This window comes from Crinia signifera, chromosome 7 (assembly GCF_055691185.1).
Source record: "Crinia signifera chromosome 7, ASM5569118v1, whole genome shotgun sequence".
Taxonomy (NCBI): domain Eukaryota; kingdom Metazoa; phylum Chordata; class Amphibia; order Anura; family Myobatrachidae; genus Crinia; species Crinia signifera.
This window is the reverse complement of record NC_139223.1, coordinates 62,742,674-62,765,224: the sequence shown is the minus strand read 5'-3', so window position 1 is coordinate 62,765,224 and position 22,551 is coordinate 62,742,674. Positions and strand designations below refer to the sequence as shown.

General features: G+C 40.9%; 2 protein-coding genes across 2 annotated transcripts in view; one reads left to right on the top strand and one right to left on the bottom strand.

Moving 5' to 3' along the window:
• The window catches only part of GPRC5B (G protein-coupled receptor class C group 5 member B), a 41,311-nt gene extending 20,461 nt beyond the window's left edge, over positions 1-20,850 (top strand). Inside the window, exons 3-4 of the mRNA XM_083153240.1 lie at positions 7,425-7,537; positions 13,780-20,850. Of these exons, the coding sequence (XP_083009366.1) occupies positions 7,425-7,537; positions 13,780-13,824 (158 nt within the window). The 3' untranslated portion in view covers positions 13,825-20,850. The remainder of the gene's footprint in view (positions 1-7,424; positions 7,538-13,779) is intronic.
• The window catches only part of IQCK (IQ motif containing K), a 94,022-nt gene continuing 92,255 nt past the window's right edge, over positions 20,785-22,551 (bottom strand). Inside the window, exon 8 of the mRNA XM_083153241.1 lies at positions 20,785-21,719. Within this exon, the coding sequence (XP_083009367.1) occupies positions 21,685-21,719 (35 nt within the window). The 3' untranslated portion in view covers positions 20,785-21,684. The remainder of the gene's footprint in view (positions 21,720-22,551) is intronic.

Genomic DNA, 22,551 nt, shown 5'->3' with positions numbered 1-22,551 from the left:
ATGTATTTCGGAAATTAGCACCAGTTTTTTGGAGTGGTCCTGATTTACAAAAATAAATGGGTATAAAAAACCTAGGGGTCACGCGTATTTTTATAACCAGCACTGGGCTCCAGAAGCCAGCGGTGCCATGTCATTTATATTAGTTTTTACATGTATTTATATTAGTTTCCCTGGCCAAAACATGACACCCTGGCTGGACAGCCTGGGCTGGGTCCCTGGGCGAGTGGGGACCCCCAATAAAGGGGTTCCCCCCTCCAGGGTCCCCCAGGGCAGTAGATGCAGGGCTGATTTTTTAAAACTAAATGGTTACAAATAGATTTATCATAAGTATTGGGCTTTGTAGTACAACTACAAGCAAGTCTCCCCCGCATGCAGGCAATTGGAAAACCAAAAGTCCCAGCATGCGGGGCTATAATGGGCCCTCTGGGACTTGTAGTCCCACTGCAGAACCAATAACCCCCAAAAAACACAGTTTTGCAGCCCTGCCTTTAAGTCACTTAAAGTAGTGTCTCCTAAATCCCTTTTTGCCTCATTAATCTCCATTATAGTAACTTTGGTAATACAGTATATTTAGCCTTTAGGTTTTCGAGATCCAAGTGCATGGCTTTGCTTTTTTAGTATTGAACCGTAATTGCCATGTTGTTGACCATTCCTCAAGTCTATCTAGATCCTCAGTCATGTATTTTAAACCTACCGGTGTGCCTGCCCTATTGCATATCTTTATGTTGTATGCAAAAAGACATACTTTTTTAATCGTACAACCAGGTTCGTATCCAGTTTATAATCCAATTGCACTCTTTCAAGTTTATTTATCAGTCTTTGATGTGGAACAGTGTCAAATACCTTACTAAATTCTAGCTATTCTATGCTACATCTAAAGCTCCCCCTTCATCTATTATTTTATCATGGTATCAAAAAAAGTAATATAAAAGATTTGTTTGGCATGATCTCCAAGTATATCCATGCTGTGTGGGATCCTGCAAGTTGTTTGATTTAATATATATCAAAGTATTTATTGTAATAGTGTTTCCATTACTTTCCCAACTACCGGTGTAAGGCTTACTGGTCGGTAGTTACTCGCTCTTCCTTGCTTCCACTTTTGTGCAGTGGTATCACATTCACTCTTTTCCAGTCCTCTGGAATGGCATCTTTAGCTAGTGACTGGATGAATAATTCTCTTTTAGAATCCTTGGATGGAAGAAGATACTGAAAGTACTTCCAACAAAGAATTGAAGTGCAACATAATTTGCTGCTCTATATAAGAACCTGTTCATTAACAATAAATAATTGGTAAAATATGGAATCAGATATAGAAAAGTCAGTGAATTGAAGGAATTTTTTTTTTTTTTTATGTATTTTGTGATGAACCCAGCCTTGGCTTGGTGTATGTTAAAGCAAGCATTGATTGGTGTATTGGATTTTCAGATCATTTGTCCTGTGCACTTGAATAGATTAAATTAATTCAGTAGCTGGACACAGCTTTGATTATCTAGTTGTCATAGATTATTAGAAATGATGGCAGCAAGAAGAAATGACAGAGAAACATATTTTTAATAAAAACAAACTACCTTTATTTTGTAGACCTCCGTATTAATGAGATAATGACAAACACATTTTGAAACCCTTTTACTCCAGGGCTGCAGCCAGCTGAATCGAGCAAGTGTTGCACCATGAAATAGCATAGCAGCCTGGCTGCATCTGGATCTGACATGGGGGTTATCAGTATTTTTTTCTGGTACATATTTCTGCAACTAATAATGTGCTCCATGTTCCCTTGGAGTGAATAGATCATATTTTATTTACATCGTTATTTTCCTTCTGTAAATATGTTTACAACTCTGTGCAAACCCTCGTCAGTGAAATCCACGTGGGATAATCTTATCAATGTAAAACATCTTGTATCATAACAAACATGAGCCCCCTCCTAAAATTCTTCATAGGCTCTTCCAAGAGAGAACTATGTTTAACATATACAATCACATACTTGCCCACACAATATTATACATTCCAGGAACACACTTGTGTTAAGCTGATACAGAGAGAGTTAAATTTGGGTGAGGTGTGTTGAAACTGAAATCTAAATTGCAGTGTAAAAATAATGCAGCCAGTATTTACCCTGCACAGAAACAAAATAACTCACACAAATCTAACTCTCTCTATACATGTTACATCTGCCCCCCCCCCCCTCACCGCAGTTCACATGGTTTTGCCCATTTTGAGAAGAAATGTGTACTGCGATCAGATCTGAATAAGGACCACTGTACAACCTCAATATACTTCTATAACCCATTATGACTCAGTTCCTGAACTTGGTTAGGATATAAGACGTCTACATTTTAATAGATTTTTTACATTTTCACCATGTTTCCCCCAATAATAAGACACTGGGCAGTATTCAATGAGAAAAATTCGCCCTGTTTTATGGCGAATTAGTGCTTTTTTCGCCTTGGACGGAGCATTTTGCTCTCCAAAAGCGAGCAACCCTATTCAATGTGAAATATTCGCCGTCTTTCTAAGTGATTTTCGCCGTCTCTCGCCGTGTAGCAATTCTTCATCTTTTCATGGAGAGCTGGAATGTGAACTTTTAAACTAAAAGGTTTTTTTTTTTTAATTTTGGTGTCAAAAAATCAGTATTTTATTTCTGTGAAGGGGCATGTTATTTTTATTCATGTGCTTATAGCACATGAATATATATTTAATTTAAAAAAAAATATTTTTTTTTATTTTATTTTTTTTACACAGAGAAGCCAGCAGGGGGCCGGAGCGCTCGAGCCGCTCATTAGATATTCATATATTCACTGCATCCGATCATTACATATGCACGATCGGGTGCAGTGAATACTGGGTCCCCCGCTGGGTATAGGGGGGGGGCAGCTTGTGCTGCCTGGGTCCCGGGGAGCCCCTCCCCTCCACATATGTTCTGGGGCAGCCAGGGAGACTTTAATCTCCCTGGCTGCCACCGTCCCACGGCTCCCTGCCAGCTCCCTGCCGCGGACGCTCATCTGCTGCAGGGGTTAAGACTCGCCGCGAGTGGCGGCGAGTCTTAACCACATTGAATAGAGGGAGCAGGAGTGGCAGAGAGCCCTCCGGAACAGGGCGAGTGCATGGCGAGAGAAAAAATCTCTCGCCATGCACGGCGAATTTTTCACATTGAATACTGCCCACTGTCTTATTTTTTGTGGGGAACAAAAAACACCATAGGGCTTATTTTTTGCTAGTATCTTTAGTTTAAACACATTTGTTTAATTAGAGTATATGGTGTCCATAATGTTATAATGCTATGGACACAACAGATCCAATATATTTAGGTAAGGCCTACAAGTTGCAGATAGTTCAGTGGTCACAATAACATATAATACACTGAAAACATACTTACTGTATATATGCTTACAGAAGAATTCACACAAGGTCATATTGCATTTTGAATTTATAGCATAGGTATCACATTAGTCATGTATATTGTGCTGCATAGACAGAAGGAAAGATTGTGAATGTCTCAAATAGCGCTATTTTCACAGATCCACTTGCAAAAACCAAATCATCATAACTTTTTTCCATCTCCGCCAGTCTATGGCTTCCATTAATCTGCTAATGAATCAGGAAATGGTAATCGCTGACATCAAAGACCCACCTGAAAAATGCCGGGGTATGCCAGCATTTCATAAACACATCCAGAAAACGCCATGTTTCTGCCCTTAATGCCTTCTTCCTGTAAAACAAACTGTGGCTCCTCTGACATCTTTGTGTACTGATATTTTTTCACTATTTGAGCCCGCATATGCGCTTAGTTTGAAACTCCATGCTGAATTAATCCCTTAGCAAATATATAATTATGTATAAAATTCTGTGAAACACGGAACTGTCCTTTCAGGGACAGATGGCAACTAGTGATCCCTCTGGGGTACGGGGGCAGCATGAGGGGAGTGGGCCGGGCCTGCCGACTTCAGTGTTGGGGGCGAGCTAAGCCCGCCGACATCACTGTTGGGGGTGGATTGGGGGTGCCGATGTCACTGTTGCGGGCCCCGCCGCGTGGTATCTACAGTGGTGCTGGGCTTCCCCCAAGCACACCGGTGGGGTCAGACAGCAGGTTGTTCTAGAGTGAACACTAGGCAACTACGGTATGCCTCAGCATGTACTATGAACAGTATGCATACATAGGGCTGGATGCACTAAAGCAAAAATGCGGTAAAAACCCGGTTTTCAAGGTTTTCCTGCATTTTCAAATGCACTAAAGTCCGCACGCCGGTGCTCTACTGCGGAGAGAATCACCAGCAAAAGCTGTCAATACCCTACAGAAGCCGATGAGTTTCTCTCCACAGTGATGTTTAAGAGCACGTCTCGTGGCCGGCACTATCACTCTGCGCATGTACAGAGAGACTCCCAGGGCTCAGACCTGGTGGTCCAGCGCTGCAGCCGTTTCCCAAAGGACAGATCTTATTGGAAGAGCTGTCCTTTGCATTAATAATTGTATATGTTAGTGCATATGGGACAATGCATATGGGACAACAATGCGGTACCTGGCGATGTTGGGGTGGCGGATGTAAGTGCATATGGGACTATTAACAATGTGGTACCTGGCGATGTTGGGGTGACGGATGTTAGAGCATATGCGACTATTGACAATGCGGTACCCGGCGATGTGGTGGGCAGATGTTAGAGCATATGCGATTATAATCAATGTGGTACCCAGCAATGTGGGGGGCGGATGTTAGTGCATATGCGATTATAATCAATGCGGTACCCAGCAATGTGGGGGGCAGATTTTAGTGCATTCCCCCACTAAGCAAAATGTGCTTTTAACAAATTGTAATCCATAAAAATGTTGGGACTTTATACACAGCCACCTATGAGCTACTAGTAAGACCTTTCTCATCTGTATGCAGAGTTTATGCCTCGTGTCCATCTGGAAGCTGAGGTACCACAGGGACGTGTTAGCCATATCCAGCCATTAGACTGAATTATCTTTGTGCAGATGAGACATAATAAGTATTGCACACCTGTCATTGTTTGTCTACGCTATGGATGCCCTTTCTTCCTCTGTTATTTTTGCATGTGAGAACATAAACAAAACAAAAAAAAAATAATAATTTACAAAAAACCATAATCACTGAAAGGCAGAAGGAAACCATTCTTATTACATACGCCATGCCCCTGAAATGCCATACTGGGGCGACATGTGTAATAATCTTCTGAACAATAGTTATTTGCTGGAGCCTGACAGTAGTACATTACATCTCCCAGCAGTGTCTGCTTATGAGGATGCCACATATAAGGACATTTAGAAATGTCCATTTAATTTGTAGGTCTTTACAGAAATCATTTACGGTGCATTAAATCTGACAGACAGAATCATTACTGCAGCTCTACGAATAGACTGTCTCTGGGAGTCTGAGAACCAGAGTCAGATATTTCTGTAGCAGTGGCAGCGTTGAAGCACTGGGTAACGCCTCTCTAGACCTGATATCATTGGCTGCTAATGACGGTGTCTATCTTTTACAAGTTCACCTAATATCTGCTGTCCTGAGGGTCAGAAATAGTTCTAGGGTCTAAGAAGAAAGATTGTTTTTAGCAAGTGGCAGTCTCTGATTTGCAGGCATACTGTACCATACCTCCATCTGCTTGCCTCATAATTTAGGTGGAAGAGTCCTAGGGCGAGATTCTCTATCACAGAAATGCGGTAAAAACCCCGTTATCAGGGTTTTTACCGCATTTCTGTATTCTCTAACCTCCCTCCGCAGTGTCACCGCTGCGGAGGGAATCGCCAGCAAAAGCTGGCGGTTCCCTGCAGAAGCCTATGGGCTTCTTACCGCAGCGGTGTGTGAGGGATCCGTCACGGATCCCTCCCAGCATGCCCTGCGGCCGGCGCGTCAGTCTGCGCATGCGCAGACGGACTCCCGGGTCATAGACCCGGAAGTCCAGCAACGGCGCCGCATCGCAAGGGACAGCTCTTACCGCAAGAGCTGTCCCTTGCGTTAATGACCGCATATTTTAGAGAATATGCGGTCATTAGAAATGCGGTGGCCGGCGAAGAGGGCTGCGGATTTTAGAGAATCCCGCCCTTAATTTGAGGGGGTGCTCTTATTTTCATCTCAGTATCAGGACAATAGTTGAATGGTTTGTATAGAAGTGGCGTAGAAGGAGAGGGGAAGTAGGCTGGGGATTGCCCAAAACAATGGCAGTGCTGGTGCAGGGGCATGTGACCTGTAGCTTACGCCAATTTATTACATAAATATGTGGATGAATAAACTAGCTCTATCTTCTCACCTCAAACCTGGTAAAGGGATTTTACTAATGTCATCCTAGAAACATTACTGCTAGTTAGACCCACTTCCAAACAATACTGCTGTGTCCATATATACACTGATCAGCCGTAACATCTGTCTACTGCAGTGTATGTGGTTCCCACCTAAACTGCTCTGACCTGTCAGGGCATCGACTCAGCAAGACCTCTGAGGTGGTTCTGTGGTATATAGCACTAATGCTGCCCATACATCTGTGCGATTGCATTTGATTCGATGTCGGGTTCGATTTCCCTTGAAGCTCACATTCGACATGAAATTAGCATTTTAGTGCATTCGATCATGTGATTTATCGAATGTACCGTTCGATAAAAAAAGAGGAAGGGCCAGGAAGTGACCAGAACTCTTCAAGAATCGCACATTGGCATTTAGAAAAATCGCATGTGCACAAAACACCATTTGACCGCACATACAATTCGAGAAATATGTGCAGTACATAAAACTGTGAGACGCGACATTCGAGCGGCGTGGCCGCGCATCACGTCAAATGGTACACATTTTGTGCATACAATCATTCGATTTCTCAGCCAGATGCTGTCAAAATCGAAGGATTGTATGCGATATCTCACATATGTATGGGCAGCATTAGACGTTCGCAGAAGATGCTTTAAATCCTATAATGTGCATGTGCACTGCGAACCGTGCGCACACCAGACGTTCGATTATAGGTCCGGCTAAGAGTTCGCAGACCCAGCAATGAGATCTGAATGACCCCAATAATAGGTTAATTTTTGCCTTAAAACCCAAACTGTACAGCACACTGTGTATATATATATATATATATATATATATATATATATATATATATAAAAAAAATTGTTTACTCCTATGCATTAGAATATTGTAAATATGAGCATAAGAAAGAATGAAAGCAGGATACACTATAAAAATAACATTAACAAATGTAAAAAAAAAAAGTGTGTCATGTCTGATTTAGAGTTTTGATACCAGGTTCACGCGGTTATATTGCTGTGATGGAATTTGTTATCTGACAACGATAAGGAACATGTGATTAGAATGGAGGGTGTGCATTAGGTAATAGATGGAGGCTGTTTCTGATACATCTGCTCAGCCACTGCACGTTATGTAAAACTAATGCCATGTTTTCTGCTCTCATTTCTGCAGCCATGAGGTCTGGGGGATTTCGCAACGGTAGTTTAGGGAGCAGACCCAGCGCCCCCTTCAGGAGCAACGTGTACCAGCCTACTGAGATGGCTGTGGTGCTGAACGGTGGAACAGTAAGTATTGGGACAACATAACCCTTTACCCGTAAATGTGAGACCTATAACCACACCAAATCCTTCTGTCCCATTAAGTGGTGACACAATCATTACTATTTCAGTAACATGTATGTAATGTATGTAGTATAAGGTGAGGTTCAAGCACTGCATAGATGGCAATAGCAACAGTGCCATCACTGGGAATAGTCTACACATTCAATACATGGAGGTTAAATAATACTTATCAGTGCTGCATATTCCAGCTTTATATTAAATAAGTACATTAATTCCTAAAGCATCCCCCACGCCCAATAAAAGAAATACATTGCTTGTAATGTACTTACTCTTCCTTGAGCCTTGTAGACGGTTCAGTGCCATTGTTGTAAAGAGGGATTATATTGTGGTGTAAGTAAGGAAGGGAAGAGTAAGGGCCCTGCTCGTGAGAGCTTAACTCTATAGAAATGCAAAACAGCCTTTTCTTCTACTCTCATAACCAGAACACTTGACTCCTAAAGTACAGTAAGTACTCTTGTAAATAGTAATTGTTTGAGATAAACTTAAGACATAATGAACTATATACAGAATTTACTGTAACTCCTTCCATTCACCGGCGCCATGAAACTGGCTTTATTCATGTATTATTCTGACAGCTCTGTCATGTGCCTCACAGTCCTAGCTAAAGGCTGTGTGAGACTTTGCTGTGACCTTGTAGCACTATATCGCTGAGACGGCAGCTTCTAATAGGTCCCGCCGCATCACAGCCATTTTAGAGTGATGACAGAAAATAATCCCTGGGGTTCTATGCTACAGAGATAGAAGAGCTCAGGCCCCAGAACTCCATCGCAGCGAAGTAGCTTTGCCAGTGGAGAACCCAAAGAATTGAGAATGCTTTTAGTGCACAGGAATAAGGCAGTGTCCACAACAACCATCCAGATTTTCTGTCATTTTTCTAGTACAATTTAAGAAGTTCTGATTGGCTGTGAGGGGTAACACCCACTTCTTCCTTTATGCCGATTTTCATAAATGTTCCACATTACTTCTGTTCTACCCCAGCTAGAGAGAATGAATACCTCAGTTAGTGATTGGATATTTGGTACATTAAATCACAGGTTCTCAAACTCTGTCCTCAGGACCCCACAACTGTGTGGGGTCCTGAGGACCGAGTTTGAGAACCCTTGCATTAAATGAATAAAATGTTTGTAGAAAGTGATATATCAACAAATACACGTATTTAATGGTAAATGTAAAACACTACTGCCTGGGATTGTAGTGGAAGATGCAAAAAAACCCTCTATTTTCTCTCTTTTTACACAATTTTACTCCTTACAATAACAGATCGATCATTTTTCACTTAGCTGCTGGTTTCCATCCTCTGGGTGAAGATGCATTAGACAGCTTGCTGCTGGAGTGATTTGTACTAGGCTTATTAGTCATTACCTCCTCTCCCTCTGTCTGTGTCTCTCTAGAAGCAGTGGTTAGATATCCCTGTAAGCTTTTAATGAGATATTCCCATCTGTGGTCTGCAAACATCGCACAATCCATGTAAACCATTCAGAGCACATGACAGTAACTTATCTGCTGTACATTTTATTCCCACTCACCATTAATCAACCCATGGACTCATGTTATCATCATCGCACATTCTTATTACACGTTTTTTATTTTTATAATATACATTATTGTCTATTATGCGGTAAAATCTCAGTAAGGTTAATGGGTCGTTATTTTGTCTTGCGGTTCAGAATTTTTATATGTAACACATGAGTAAAAATAATAACTTTAGCTCAGCTCTGAAGATGCAACATGCAACTTTGTTAGAGCTTGACGGTGGTCATGTGACAGGAAATGGAGCATTTTTATAGGTGGAAAAGCTTAGTGTGACCCGACTTTTAGCTTTCAGTTCACATGTATAATATTTTCAACATATTAAATAGAATGTACATAAGAAATGGTAGCCAGCTACAGACAACTTGCTTTCCATGCTTATTTAATTCATAGAACACTTTTTAACGATACAATTTCAAAATGATTCCGTTCCAGCCCTCCAGAGATTTGACCCCAGTGTATTGTATTGTACGTAAACATATGACTAAGCCTTAAATACAAATGACTTTTTAGCCAGAGGGCCTGTTGCTTTTTAATGTGTGATTGGGTCGTCACAGCTCTGAAGGAGTTAAATATGCTTTCCTTTTGATTTCCTTCCAACAGAGGAAACTAGGATAAGTCTTCATAGAAGCATTGTAAATTATATATGGTAAATGTATGGCTTTTACATGGATTTACATCAGAAAAGCTCTTTCATTTTTAAACAGACTCAGAGATCATAAAAAGACAGAAAAACATGTAATTGTTCTGCTTAAGTAATGCAATACATGAGGTAAACTTCTCCTAAATACAATAAACTTCAATACATGAGGTAAACTTACCTAAATTACCCCATACAGATTGACATTATTATTATTTTGCAATATTGGGGCCGAAATGACTAAAGTGTGAGTTTATAGACGTGAAGATGTTGCCCGTCGCAATATATCAAGTACAATTTGGTTGCTATTGGCAAAATGTGTTATTCCTAAAAACTCACACTTTAGTAAATGTACCCCATAATATACATTAAATATATACAGTAGTAGACAGGGGTTCTGAAGTTAATTTGCTCACTTTCCTAAGAAAATTACACACTTGCAGTAATGTATTTTCTAGACACAAGTTTACCCAAAGAAATGTTTGAGTGTAATTAGCAGTTAGACCAAGCATGTCCAAACTGTGGCCCTCCAGCTGTTGTGGAACTACACATCTCAGCATGCCTTGCCATAGTTTTAGCATTCCCTAATAGCACAACTGTGGCAAGGCATGATGGGGATTGTAGCTTAACAACAGCTGGAGGGCCATAGTTTGGACATGCCTGAGTTAGACAATCTTACAATACACCCCACACTATTGATACAATTATCAAGGGTTAACAGTGTAATCCCTTGGGTGACTGGGTAAGTGCACCTGTTTGTTACAGGCGGATCACAATGATCAAACTCCAGTAGACATTCATTCTAGCATATAACAGCTTCATAGGAATCCCCTATAGAGTTATGAAGGGTCCCAACAGAATCTATAACCTCAAACCTCATATCACTGGGTGCTGTATGACGGTCCGACAGTCAGGATTCCGACTTCAAAATCCCGACCACCGGTTCTGCGACAGGAGGGCGAGTGCAAAAAGCCCCTTGCGAGCTTGCTGCACTCACCACAGGTTCTATTTTCCCTCTTTGGGGGTCGTGGGCCTTCACGAGGGAGAATAGCCCCTGTCAGTCGGGATACTGACCATCACAATCCCAACTGTCGGGCCGTCATGCGGCTCCCTTATCACTTACTTGCTAATACAAACATCAAATAATTTGACTGATATAATAGGAGTGGGGTCCACTGCAACAGAGTTGTTAAGTTCTTGAGACCTATTAATATAGTTCAGTGGTTTGGCACAATTTGGCAAAGCTATCAACTTTTCTGAAATAGCCAGCAATGATGACTGTAATTATCTGATTATAGAAAAAGCCAAATATAAATAAAACCTCCAGATTATAATAAATTAGATTGTGGCTGGACAATCAGTGGCAATAAGTCAGCTGTTTCTTGGGCCTTAAATTTGCATATGAAATCTACAGAAGAGCTACAATTTAGTGATCAATTTAAGAAGGCCGTGCCCACTACCCTTACAAGGCAGGCAGCATTCTGCTTGTATTATTATATAGAGACCCGAGGGTATATGAAATAAGGTCCCAGTTGGGATGTGGGATTTAGCCGAACATGGCCATTTTTTTAAAGCAGCGATGATTTCAATGCAAATCCAACCTGGTTTGTCCTTGTAAATGATTGCCGACATACATTAGGTCCACTAGTAAAGTTCAGCACATAAAATAGGTCAACATGGCTAATATCGACAGGATCAGAATGTCGACACAAGCACTAGGTCGACAGTGGGAAGCTCAACAGTCAAAAGGTCGACTTCAGGTTTTTTTATCGAAAACAAGCGGTATTTCATACCCTACCATCCACTAGGGCGTGGTGGGAGGCTATAATAGTGTGCCAGGCTTAGCAAGGCACCGTGCCCGAAGGCGAGCGCTGAACACTGATACACAGTCCATGTCGACTTACAGATGGAGTGGCAGCTCTATCTGACAGGGAAACGCGAGCGTCTCACTCGCGTGTCCCTGTCAGCAAGGCTGAGGGGAGCGGCTTCCCTGCCCGTCTCCGCTTTAGGGAGGTGGGCAGGCTGGGGCAGAGCTGATGGAGGGCTGCTACAGCTTCCGACAGAACGGGGCGCGCGAGCGCCTTGTGCGTGCGCACCCCATTCTGTAGGAGGCTGGCGGGGGATGGCCATCTGTACATCGCAATTCGGGACGAAAAAAGTTAGAACCGCATGTCGACCTTTTGTCTGTCGACCTTTCCGATGTCAACCTAATGCTTGTGTCGCCTTTCTGACCCTGTCGATCTTAGTCATGTTTGATGTGTCAACCTAAGCCCTTTATTGGTCGACCGTATGAACCATACCCCCCAAATTCATAGTGTAAATGGTTCTTAGCCAGTTGAGGCAGCTATTTTATAGGTGGGGCATTTTGTGATACAATTGAAGGATGTCAGTCACGCTTGCGGTCACGAGATTTTAGCTGAAGTTAAAGGGAACGCTATTTGGCTTCGGCACATGATAGCATGTCCAGCAGTTTAATCTTAGTAAGTAACTTTGCCTATTAAAAGTAGAACATACGTCTTTGCTTTAAGCTTTTATCAAGCTATTTATCATTGCTAAGTGGATGTATTATTTACCTGCATTCATGTAATTATAATCACTGTGTGATATACTATGCATTATAGATGTCATTGATTTGTCAATTACTCTAAGTCAAGGCCACATTATACATTAACAGCCATAACTGATGCATACAAATGATAGCAGCTCTCACTGAAGGTTATATATAATTATATACTAAGTATAATGACCAGCATTTGTAATGTGATACATGTACAAGGCATCAGTAGAAAATCTACCAAAATTCATTTTGGAGTTTTGCAATAGACGTCAGTGATGGCACAGATACTAAAGCAGCGGTGTTTCTTTGTAAATAGCAGTTTTCACAAAGTCAACTGAAGATTCACAAAGTTATCCCACTTGGCTGATGCACATACACTGCTTGCTAGGATGTCCCAGGGACAGATGGAGGACACAGCACTTTGGGATTAAATGATCTCTGCTTGGGAAGTTACCTTCACTGTTTTCTGGAATTGGACATAGAGACAGAGTCGGGTCTTTTAAAAATGACATGAATGAAATGTTATTAATAAATTTGTTCTATACAGTAATTCATTCATAGACTTCAATGTAGTATACACATTTCTCAGCAATACCGTAAAATGCTGGAAATGAGTTTCCTCCAAATGCACTTGTACCTCACATAATTCCAGCCTGAGATAGATGTTGCTATCTCTTTTATTAACCTCACTGGACACAGTGGAACCCTCAGTCCAATCAATGATCCAGCAGGGTCTTCTAAGGAGTCATGGACGATTTACATCTTCTGGATTCAATAGACATGACCCCATAAGGCCTTTTACACGTTGACATATAAATACATGTGTTTTGGCGTATTCAAAATGGAATCAGGGACCATTGGAGCTCATTGTTTCTGGTGTCGCCAAACCCGCTTGCGTCTGCTTTTTGGAGCGTTGCATTGCTTTGTGGTGTTTTGTACACTTGTTCTTTTTTTGTGTTCAGCACAAGTCAAATTCATTGAAGTCAGCTGATTGCTTCTCGATTTTCACAAACACCCGTGCTCATTAACCACGGCATGTCAAACCCTTTAAGCTTTCGTGTGTGTTGCCACTGGCATTTGAACTCGTCCAATGACTTCCAATGTCAGGGGATAGCTGCCCTGAAGTTAGTTGACTGTAGTTATGTTTAGTCCCATTGACTACCTTATGTTTAGTCCTATTGGCTACCTGTGCTTTGTGTCACGCTACTCCCCCTCCCCCCGATCCCCCCTCCCGCAACCTGCCTTATAGGCTTCTGTTAATTAATTAATTCCAAATAGAGAAATATTGTATTATTTCCCGTTTTGACAGATATCCCAATAATAATTAGTAGTGCACCTAAGAACATCACATAACATATAAAGGGTTTACTGAACTCTCAATGCTTATGCTTATCAAATGTGTTTAGATTGCCATAGAGTCCATATTCTCAGATATCCATTTGTTGTCCTTATTTCCAGATCCCAACTGCTCCTCCAAGTTACACTGGACGGCATCTGTGGTGAAAGGCACATAGGTTCCAGAGTCACAGGCTATTTCACCTACTGTCCCTGTCTTTGTGAGGGAGAAATCAGTAAAGGTAGCAGGACACAACCGCACAACACTCAAGAGCTCTGGTAATCCTATCTAATAGGGTTTATCTAAATGTGAACAGCTGTGAACTCTTAAAATAACATCTAAAGACGGATATTGTCGCAGTTAACTTGAAGTGACTCCACACACTCAACAAGATTCACTTTTACAGAACAGCAACTGTTTTACAATGGATGATAACATTTAACAGTAAAGGGACACAATCCCGTTTGCTTGGTCAATACATTTATATTTTAAATACAAGTCAATATTTCAGTTAGTAAAGAAGAAAACGGGCCCAGTAGTGCCCATGGTGGCCTTTGGGGCAAAACAAGGGGTTTTCTATGGCTTAAAAGTTTAAGAAGTTTTGTCTGTGAAACAGGAAATTCATCACTGAAGACTCAAAACAGGATAAAGGAAGGCCTTATTGCTCTATAAGACATGGCTTAGAAGACTACTAGACTACAAGCTGATGTTTGTTTTTGCAGATACAGTTCTACATAGTACTGTGCCGAACTGATCACATTGCAATGATAATTTACAATATGCCAAGGACAGAACTAACAACGTGGGAAGTGAGCTCGCCCCCCTCTTCTAAGCAATAGCTCATTTCAAGACGTACAGACTTTTAAACAAAGAAAACATAACCGGTTTTAGTGTTTTTATCTGTCAGGATTGCACATTTAAATTAACAAAAGAAAAACAAATTTCCGTGGTTTTAACTAAAGCTGTACTTAGACGGGAATCTGAAAGAGCATTTTATTTTGAAAGATAATAAAACGCAAGACAGCCATTTTAAATCTAATCACAAAGAGACTATTGTGTAGTTTAATTCTACATGGGTGGAAGTTTGCAAAAATAAAATCAATGTATATGATGTATTATTAAGGCTTTAGTGTATTATTATTAAGGCTTTAGTGTTAGTGATTTATCACTTGACAACAAGGTTTTTTTTAAAATGCTATCACTGTTGTAAACCACAGATTTCTATGGTTACAAAAAAAAACAATTGTGATGTCAGTTATTTGGCAAACAGCTCTTCTGCTGATAACATTTTACTGTTACTAATAATAATAATAAGCTGGGAATCTGCAGATCATATGTCTTTTGATAAAATAATCAGTCAGTTTACCAGTTGATATACCAATAGCCTAAAGATCAACTTAATCTGGCATTTTCATAAGACATACACATAATGGAAGTTCCTAACTACTGTTATGATCCAGGTAACGTTCCATGTGAATATAAAGTAGGAGGGATTTCCCTTAGCAGTATTTTTGTAATTTGGAGGAAAAAAGGTTACAATAAATGCTTATTATTTATCATCTTCATTTGCGCTATGATATCTTTCCTGCAGCTCATTATTAATTTTACCATGGTTTCATCATATTTTAAGTCACACATTCCTTAACGATCATAAGTCATATGTCTCACTCATTCTCTCTACTTTCCTGTAAGAAGTAAGACAGTAGTGAATTGTATGGCAGGCTTAGTTGATTACACTGTGGTATTCTTGTTTACAGCAGCAGCAAATTGGTGGCCAAGGGCTTGGGAAAACTTTGAGGAAAGTGACTGGAAAACTAGTATCAGTATCATGTGAGAGGTGCCATGACACTTACATAGGAATATATACAGTAGGAAAGAGATTTCATATTCATTACAATCGAAATCCAGCAGCGTAACTTGCAAAACAGTCGCCTCTCGCCAACTACATGCCTGTAATGGTCCTAGACAAGAGTAATCTAACTGCTTGGACTAACCACCAAGTGACCAAATCTCTGCTGAGATCTCAGATACTACTACAGTGCTTTGTGTGGGCAAATCCAGATAAAAAAAAAACAACAGGCAATTGGGCCTACCATTGCAGCATAACAGATACTTGCATCACTATTTGCATTACTGGACATAATAGTACCGGCCCATTTGCAGGAAACATATTCATAGTAAAGCAAGAAATCATCTGTAGACATATTTTACCTCACACAAACATTTTTTTAGACATTAAGGGCCAGATGTACTAAGACTTAAAACTTGATAAAGTGGAGAGTGATACAGCACCAACCAAACATTCCTTTTTCAAATCCGGCCTGTTTGGCTGGTGCTTTATCATTCTTTATTCACTCTTTATTTTATCACTTTTCAAGGCTCAAGGGGCATACACACGGAGAGATGTGTGCTCACTTTCTAAGCAATCTAGTCAGATTGCTTAGAAAATAGCACAACATCTCTCCGTGTGTATGACCCTTTAGTATATTTCGCCCTAAAAATAAAAACAAAATGCTGGTTTTGATGATCGTTAGTTGGCTGTTATATAGCCTAGCCATACACATTATGACATGGCTTTATAGTCCCAGGTGCCTTAGGAAAATAAAATAAATGTCTGCACATATATATATATATATATATATATATATATATATAGTATATGCAGTAGCACTTACACCTATCCAAAGATTATGATGCAGTTTGCACTATTAATGATCTGCAGTCCATGAAGTGGCATATACTGATACATTTTATGGTAGAACCATCATGTGTTCCAGTGATATCTGATACACGTATATTTTTCTGCAAAAAAAATGTAAAACCATGGCAAAAATAAAATGGCTGCTCAAGTTCTCCCTGTCAGTTACACACATTATGTGTCAGTTACACACTTATTGTGTAAGCTGAGATAATTTTTTTATAAATGCAACCATTTTTGTGAATTTTGGCTGAATCCACAAAATGGCTGCCACCTAGAAGCTTTATTTACTAGTAGTGCAAGTGAAAAAGTAAGATTTGATTTAAGGGGTTCAGGAGAAGGTACATTTAGGGAAGCCTTCCTACTTTTTTGCCAATGTAAAAGTATCTGAATTGTTTTCACCTGTACAAAGGTGTTGTCCCATACTTCTAAAGGGTTGAATGTTTCATCTTCCAGTTGTGCATGTTAGTGCTCCGTGAGGGAAGTAATAAAAGCTTCGAAATGCACAAACTTGACACATATATAGTAAAGCGGGTCCCAATCACTCCTCCGAGTTATGAGGTAAACAATGTAATGTTTCAGGATGAAATGGCAAACAGTAATGTTAAAATGAATAAAAGGTACTAAGTTGGCTTTATTTTCCAACATGCACATGTTGAAGTGTACCCCAGATCCCCCCTGCACATCCTCCTGTTATGGGGGCAGCAGCAAGGACCGGGTCCAGCTCTTCAATGAGCTTGCGTCTAGGCAACAGGTGCACTGCAAACAGAAATTAATACATGGAAAGATAAAGGGGTCAAACGGATACAATTATTCTGTTCTTCTGTCCAACTTCTATAAAAAGAAAATGTATGTATGTATAGAATGTGAGGTTAGTGTTCTTATGCGTAGAAAGTTATATTGTGTTTGCTGTTTAGTATTTATTTCTACATTTGTAGTGACAGACCTGCAAATATAATAGGATAAGGAATAGCCTTTAGTTTTGTTGTTTTAAGGTATTACTATGTCATTACATATTTGTTTATTGTGATCCCCTTTGAAATGTTTGTATGCATATTAGCGATGTATTTTGTAGACAAAAGTATTGGATGGGGGGGTTAAAAGGATTGTTTTGCTGAATCTGTCAACTCTAATGCACATTGTAGGACCTTTACCCTTCTTTCTGTTAATTGTTTTATTCTTTAAAAAAAATTCTCAATGTAGCAGTCTTGTTAAAAATTATTAATACTAATTACCCAGGCCTGGGTTTCTTGGACCTCCCTCCTCATCCCCGCTTCTTACTTGTCAGCCAGCACCAGCCTGCTGGGTCCATGGAGGCTGCTGCTGATCCCAGTTTGCCTCCTCTGACTGCAAAGAGCCCACACTGGTTCTGACCCTGGCTGAGGGGCACATTATGCCAGCTATACAGGTGGGCGCTGTTTTGTGGCACTTGAATAGTTTGGGGGTGACAACAAACAGAAAGGTGGGGGATGCCCACCCTAATTTCTAGGCATGCTGGAGTCAGTGGCTATAGCAGCTTCATTGGCTTCAGCAGCAAAAATTTGTCCATCCTTAGTAACTCAAGTGTTACTACTACCGCTTCCATATTGCAAAACCGGGCGGATGTTGAACCTGGGTCCGACCTGGGTCACACCTTTTCCCCCTGAACCCGAGTTACTCATTATACATAGGAAGACTTCTTACCAATCTTCTTGCCGGGTTAGATGCACTTTGGTGCTTTCACCTTGTTCCTGTCAATTCAGCAATAACCCGGGTTATAAGTGCAATGTGAAAGGGATCCAATGCTGCATCCTCGTCCACAGCAGCAGATCAGAGAAGCCTAGTCACACAAGACACCTGGTGCTGCATTAGCACCTTATTATACAGCAGCTGCATACAGAGACACTATGGTTATGTGATCGGCATCCCTCTATGGCACAATCCCTAGCTTCTCCCTTTTTAAACTGTTTGGCCACAGTGAAGTGTTAGCAGCTGTTGTATCAGCATCCGGACCTCAAATCAACCATGTTCTAAAGATGGCGCCAATGTGCAGACTCCACAGTTCAACCCGCACCACAGGGCAACCTTCACCAACATGCTGTTGTGTAATGAATCAAGCCTAGATACAGCTAGAAACATACCTCCCAACTGTCCCGCAAATTGCGGGAACATCACATTCTTTGTGACGTTCCCGCGTACCTCCCGGGGCCGGGAGTGTCCCGCGGTGGTGGTGGGGCAGTTGGGAGTCCCCCCCCCCTCCCGGTCATTCATGAATAGACGCTGTGTGCATGACCAGGGCGTCCATTCCTGCAGCCAGAGGGGCTGGGGGCATAGCCAGCAGCTCACTGGGCTGCTGGGCATCCCCACACAGTGGCGAAAACAGGGCGTGGAATTACAGCAGCGCCGAGAGTACAGGACACGCCCCTCCCCGATAGGCCACACCCCCACAATTTTGCCACACGCCTTTGGCACGCGCTCTGTCCCGTCTGCCAAAGTTACAATGTTGGGAGGTATGTAGAAATAGTGTACAGCTACACCTCGTCTCTTCTTCGCTATCAAATTTGTTACCACAATTATTTTTTACATATGTTATCAAATTATATACAATATTTTCGATTATATTGTCCCACACCTGTGAATGTTTCTGTGAAGGTCGACACAAGAAAAGGTTTGACATGCACTGGGTCAAAATGGTAAAAAGGTCGACACAAGCAACAGTTCGATATGGAAAAGGTCGACATGTTTTATGGTTTTTGAGGTCTATGTCGACATGGACACTGTTTAGTGTACCACATCCCTTCTAATGTTTTGCTGCGCTCGCCATGCTTTGGGCACTGGGATGGTAATGTCACATTCAACCACAATCTTGGCCACTATTTCCGCCTGCAGAAATAGCACCCATCGCCTATTCAATGCTGACATTTCCGACATTGAAGACAGATTACGACAAAACAGATCTGACTTTAAAACAAGTCGGATCAGCTTTGTCGGAAACGGCCATGAGTTGTCATAGACAGCATACACTCGGCCGGGTTAGACTCTCCCGAACCACAAAGTTTCAGACAGGGAAACCCTACTGGTATGATAGTGGGTGCTAGGGATTGGTCATTTAGGAAAACAAATATTACTATACTTTACATGTGCAGCTCGCTATAGTGGTGGAATGTGACTGAGCAATAAATACATGAGTATTTTTGATATGTATGTATATATTTTTATATGTCTGTATGTTTATGCATAGAGTGAGAGCGGGATAGTTATCCACTGGATTTAGATTATTTGCTTTAGAGGTATTAGATTTAAAGATAATAAACCCTATCCAGCCATTACAGCTATACTGTATACTGTATCGCCTAAGTTTTCACCCATTAAAAAATGGTTGCTGTTGGGAGCATGATTTGATTTATGAATATAGGGGTGTCCTGCCAAATTCCTGGAATAGACACCACCCATGGTTTTACTTATCTTTCTTGTGAAGTGTGTGAGGGGGCGGGGGTAATGATGATCCATTTGCATAATTAGACTCCTCCTTCTCTGTGCAAGAATTCAGTTTGCATCATGGCATCGTGATGGGTGAATCCCGATGATGCAAAACAGATCAACATGGCCCCATGTCTTTGTTCTACAAATCATGTCCTTGCCATTGGGGGAACAGGGTGATGCAGTTCACATTATCACATTCCCCTGCACTTGGCCAAAGGTTAGGCAAATATTATATGGCAGAGTATATAAACATTCATACTTAATATCATTTTACTGACGAGTAGTAATTTCTCAATTATGGTTCAACACTTTCTGACATCTGGGTAAAGACGACTGACTACTTACAATGAAATGTCCAAGTAGTCGGCCAACCTGGACTGAAAGTTTAGCAGGGGACTGTACGATGACAGAAAATATTATTTGGTGTGGAATACATCACTAACCCCAACGGCCTCCACCTTGGCATAACCAGCGCTTCAAATAGTAACATTGGAGGAACTATATAAAACTATATTCTTATTTTAGTCTCCAATTGTCTGGTTGACGGACTTCACTTGGCAGTTTATTTCCGGATCATGTTACAATGTTCCACCATGTTACAAAATTCTAGCATCAGGATTATCGCAGATAGACATCAAGAAAGGAGCAACTAGATTTATGTCCCCATCTTCCAGCATGGTCCTATAAGGGAGAGTAACCGTTTCTCATCCCGTTGTAAAAGTCAATAGGGCATTGATCTGTTCTACAGTATTTTGCCAATTGCAAATTTTGTAAGTGAAAATACCCATTGGTTTGTTTTGAACAGCGCTATATTTATTACTTGCATATTTGGGTGTTTTATATTGTATTCCTTTGCTGCTGATTGTTACAATTCTATTCTGATATTTCTTTAAATCTGGTTGAATTTAAAGACAATCATAGATATTTATGTATTATAAGGACTCTATAGCAAATAAAACAAAAGTCTGTATAGCATGGGAAATGTTTTATTTTCAATATGCTGTTAACACAAAATAAAGACTTTACCATTTATTGTCCTGTGGTGAATATCCCTTTATGATGAATAATACATTTTTCATGAAACTATGCAAATTTCTAAAGTAAAAAACATACCATTCTAGTAAACAGGAATTTCTGTTACAATGTCCGGTTTATATTTAAAGCTGCACTACCTCCTCCTAGCCAGAGATGGAGCTCACCTTTTCCCAGGGATGTATGAAGAACAGAGAAACCATGGGCATATTGATTCAGGGCTCCAATTTGGGGGAGGGGTCAGTGCAATCTAAACAGCATTAAAGACCTGGGCAAAGCAATGCACCTGGGCCCTACCCACTCATTCAAGGGAATACATGATCAAGAAAAGTCAGAACATACCCCTCCTGCTCTGCAGTCCCAAACTTCTCTAAATGATTCCATGCAGTGAATGGCCGTCAACACTATGTTTGCTGGATAGCTCTAACCATCCACCAATCAGCAAGTCAACTGTCATTCCTTGTCTGGCTGGAGGCAGGTAGAGAATGCTACACTCTGATTGGTGGATAGTTCCAGCCATCCACCAATCAGTAAGCAGACAGCCATTCAGTGTCTTGCTGCAGGAAGAGGTGTAATTCAAAACCAGAGCAGCCAGGCAGCATTTTGTATCTGCCTCCCACGAAGCAGCATAGGCACGAGTCAGGGAGGCAGATTCCCCCTGGTCCAGTCCACCCCTGCTTGTAGGCCACTAAAATCGAGGTATCTGCTAAGTGTGCCTATATGCTAAGATGGCACAAAGAGGGGCAGTTACTAGGTGGTAGTGCAGCCTTAAGTTACTATATTTTTAGAGTTTTTAAGAACACTTTAATAAAACATTGGCATCATTTGATGTCATTTATTTCTCTTCTAGATCCTTGAATTCTGTTTCCACTGCAAAAAAAAGGAGACAAATAATTAACTAAGTTTAATGTGTGACTTGAGATTATTCTCTTGTGAAAACATTAAATGGGTTTATTGTGGTCACACATTTAATATAAAAATAAACAGCACATCCTGTACTAGAGACACAATCATCCATTAACAAAGTCTCCTCGTACACTGGGAAGCCAGCACTGGGATCGTGCTGAGGCGATGAACACATGGAATAATGGCCAAGTCATGGTTCAATTCCATCAATGGAGCACAAACTAAACAGTTTAGTAAATGATGTGGAAGAGGCAGACAATAAACATGATACTTAAGACGAAATCTACAAAGGAAAGCCAGTTTGGCCGAGCAGAGCATGAATGTTAGCTAAGCGTCCATTTAGTATGCAATACTTTGTTTTGGTAACAACAATCGTAATTACATATAGCATTAATCTTAAGTAAATATTTGTTATATACACAATACAAAAGGAGTATGTGTGATCAGAGAGAGCCAAGAACAGAGCTTCGATTACACATAGAAACATAGAATTTGACGGCAGATAAGAACCACTTGGCCCATCTAGTCTGCCCCTTTTTTAAACATGTTACCTCAAACCATATTTGATCCTTATTTTTTTGTAAGGATATCAATATGCTTATCCCAAGCATGTTTAAATTGTACTACTGTATTTGCATCTACCACCTCTGATGGGAGGCTATTCCACTTATCTACTACTCTTTCTGTGAAGTAATTCTTCCTCACATTTCCCCTGAATCTTCCTCCCTCTAGTTTCAGTGCACGTCCTCGTGTTCTGTTGCTCCTCTTCCTGTGAAGAATGTCTCCCACCTGTACC